General features: G+C 47.8%; 1 protein-coding gene across 1 annotated transcript in view; it reads right to left on the bottom strand.

Moving 5' to 3' along the window:
* The window catches only part of LOC125043777, an 8,361-nt gene extending 6,650 nt beyond the window's left edge, over positions 1-1,711 (bottom strand). The window contains exon 1 of the mRNA XM_047640059.1: positions 1,458-1,711. Coding sequence (XP_047496015.1) covers positions 1,458-1,709 — 252 coding nt within the window. The 5' untranslated portion in view covers positions 1,710-1,711. The remainder of the gene's footprint in view (positions 1-1,457) is intronic.
* Between the last annotated feature and the right edge of the window lie 274 nt (positions 1,712-1,985).

The following is a 1,985-nucleotide window of genomic DNA, read 5'->3' as shown; positions in this document are numbered from 1 at the left end:
GAGGAAGAAGGGAGGGAAGGTGGGAGGGAGGGAAAGAGAGGAAGGAAGAGTGAGGGAGGGGGAAGGTAGGGAGAATAGGGGGGAAGGGGGAGGGGGAAGAAGGGAGGACGAGGGGGAGGGGAAGGAGGGCGGGAGGGAAAGAGGTAGGACGAGAGGGGAGGGGGAGGGGGAAGGAGGGAGGACGAGGAAGGAGAGGGAAGACGAAGGAGGGAGAAAGAGGGGGGAAGGGGGAGGGGGAAGGTAGGGAGGACGAGGGGGTGAAGAAGGGAGGAAGAGGGGGAGAAGGAAGGAGGAGAGAAAGAGGGGGGAGGGGGTAGGAGGGAGGAGGGAGGGGGTAGGAGGGAAAGAGGGTTGAGGGTAGAGTGGGTAGAAAGAGGGGGGGAGGGAGATGGGGAAGGAAATAGGAGGGTAAGGAAAATAGAGAGGAAGGGGATGAGGAGGGAGGGAAGAATAGGGAAGTAAGGGGGAGGGAGATCCATTAGGTGGGAAGGAAGGGGAAGAGAAGAATAAAAGAGAGAAGATTAGAAGGGGGAAAGGGAGGTAATTGGGGGAATCGAAAGGAATGGAAAGGGGGGGAGGGGGGGAGGGGGGAAGTGCGATGGGGAGAATAGCAGAAAAGTGGAAGGCGAGAAAGGGGGGAAGGGAGGGGGGTAACGAACAGAAGGAGAAAAGAAAGCGAGAAATAGGCGGAAGGGGGGGAGAGTGAAAGGATGCGGGTCGGGGAAGATGGTGGGAGGGAAGGAGGGGGGGAAGAAGAGGGAGTGAGGGAGGGAAGGAAGGGGAGGGGGAAAGAGGGGAGAAAGACAATGAAAAACGGTATTAGATTCCAGCACCCTCTGTAGGGAATTTTACACCAATGAATTTAAACAATTGCATTAACATCGACAACATGTATTGTTCGGGGTTCGCGGGCTATTTTTATTTTATTGCACTGATGACCACGTTTTCTCACACCAATAGTAATGGTGATAAAAATATTCAGTTTTAGGATCAATGTCAGTGTTAATATTAGTGTTATTGTGAGTATTATTATGAAAGTCAATACAGCCTCTCTGCCTTCGTAATATTATTATCGGCATCATCCAAGTCCTTTTATGCAAATTCGCATTGGTATGAATGCAAATACCATCACCATTACTGAGCATCAATTCTGCTCTCGTCTCTGCCATTATTATTATCATCATTTTTATTATCATTATTATCATTATTATTACTATTATTATTATCTCCATCATTAGCATTATTATAATTACTACTATCATTATTATTGATATCACCGTCATTGTTATCGCTATTATTATTATCATTACTATTATTATTAATATTACTATCATTGATAACATTACTGATATCATCTTCATCATTAATTTCATCATTATTAACATTATTACCATTATCATCATCATTATACCTATCATCATCACCATTATCCCGCATACAATTGCTCTCGCCCCTACCTGTCTCCTAGCCTTCATGTTGGGGAGGTCGACCTTCCGGTGATTCAGAGCGGCCGAGGCGGAGTCCTGCATCAAACTCCTGCCGATCACGAGGTAGAGGAGCACCAGGAGCACCAGGGGCACGAAGAAGAAGACGGCGGTGACCACGTTGATGTAGACACATGACCAGAGGGAGGTCAGGTCGGTGAAGCACACGGGAACTGTGGAGCCGTCTGCGTAGGGCACCCACTCGTGCTTGCTCATGACTAGCATCGGGCTGGGGAGAGAGAGAGAGGGTGGGGTGAGAGGGATAGAGAGAGGTGGAGTAGGAGGAGGAGCAGAAAGGAGAGTCGAGTAGGAGGAGAGGGAGAAAGAAAGAGAGAGAGGGAGAGAGGAGAGAGAGAGAACGAGTGAGAGTGAAACAGAGAGAGAGAGAGAGAGTGAGAGGGGGAGAGACAGACAATTTAATCAAAGTAATTTTTTTTACTTATTAAAGTTTCACGATACAAGTTAAAGATATATACACATACATTACATTTGTATCCAGTC

This window comes from Penaeus chinensis, chromosome 3, assembly GCF_019202785.1.
Source record: "Penaeus chinensis breed Huanghai No. 1 chromosome 3, ASM1920278v2, whole genome shotgun sequence".
NCBI lineage: Eukaryota > Metazoa > Arthropoda > Malacostraca > Decapoda > Penaeidae > Penaeus > Penaeus chinensis.
This window is presented reverse-complemented; position numbering and strand designations above follow the sequence as displayed.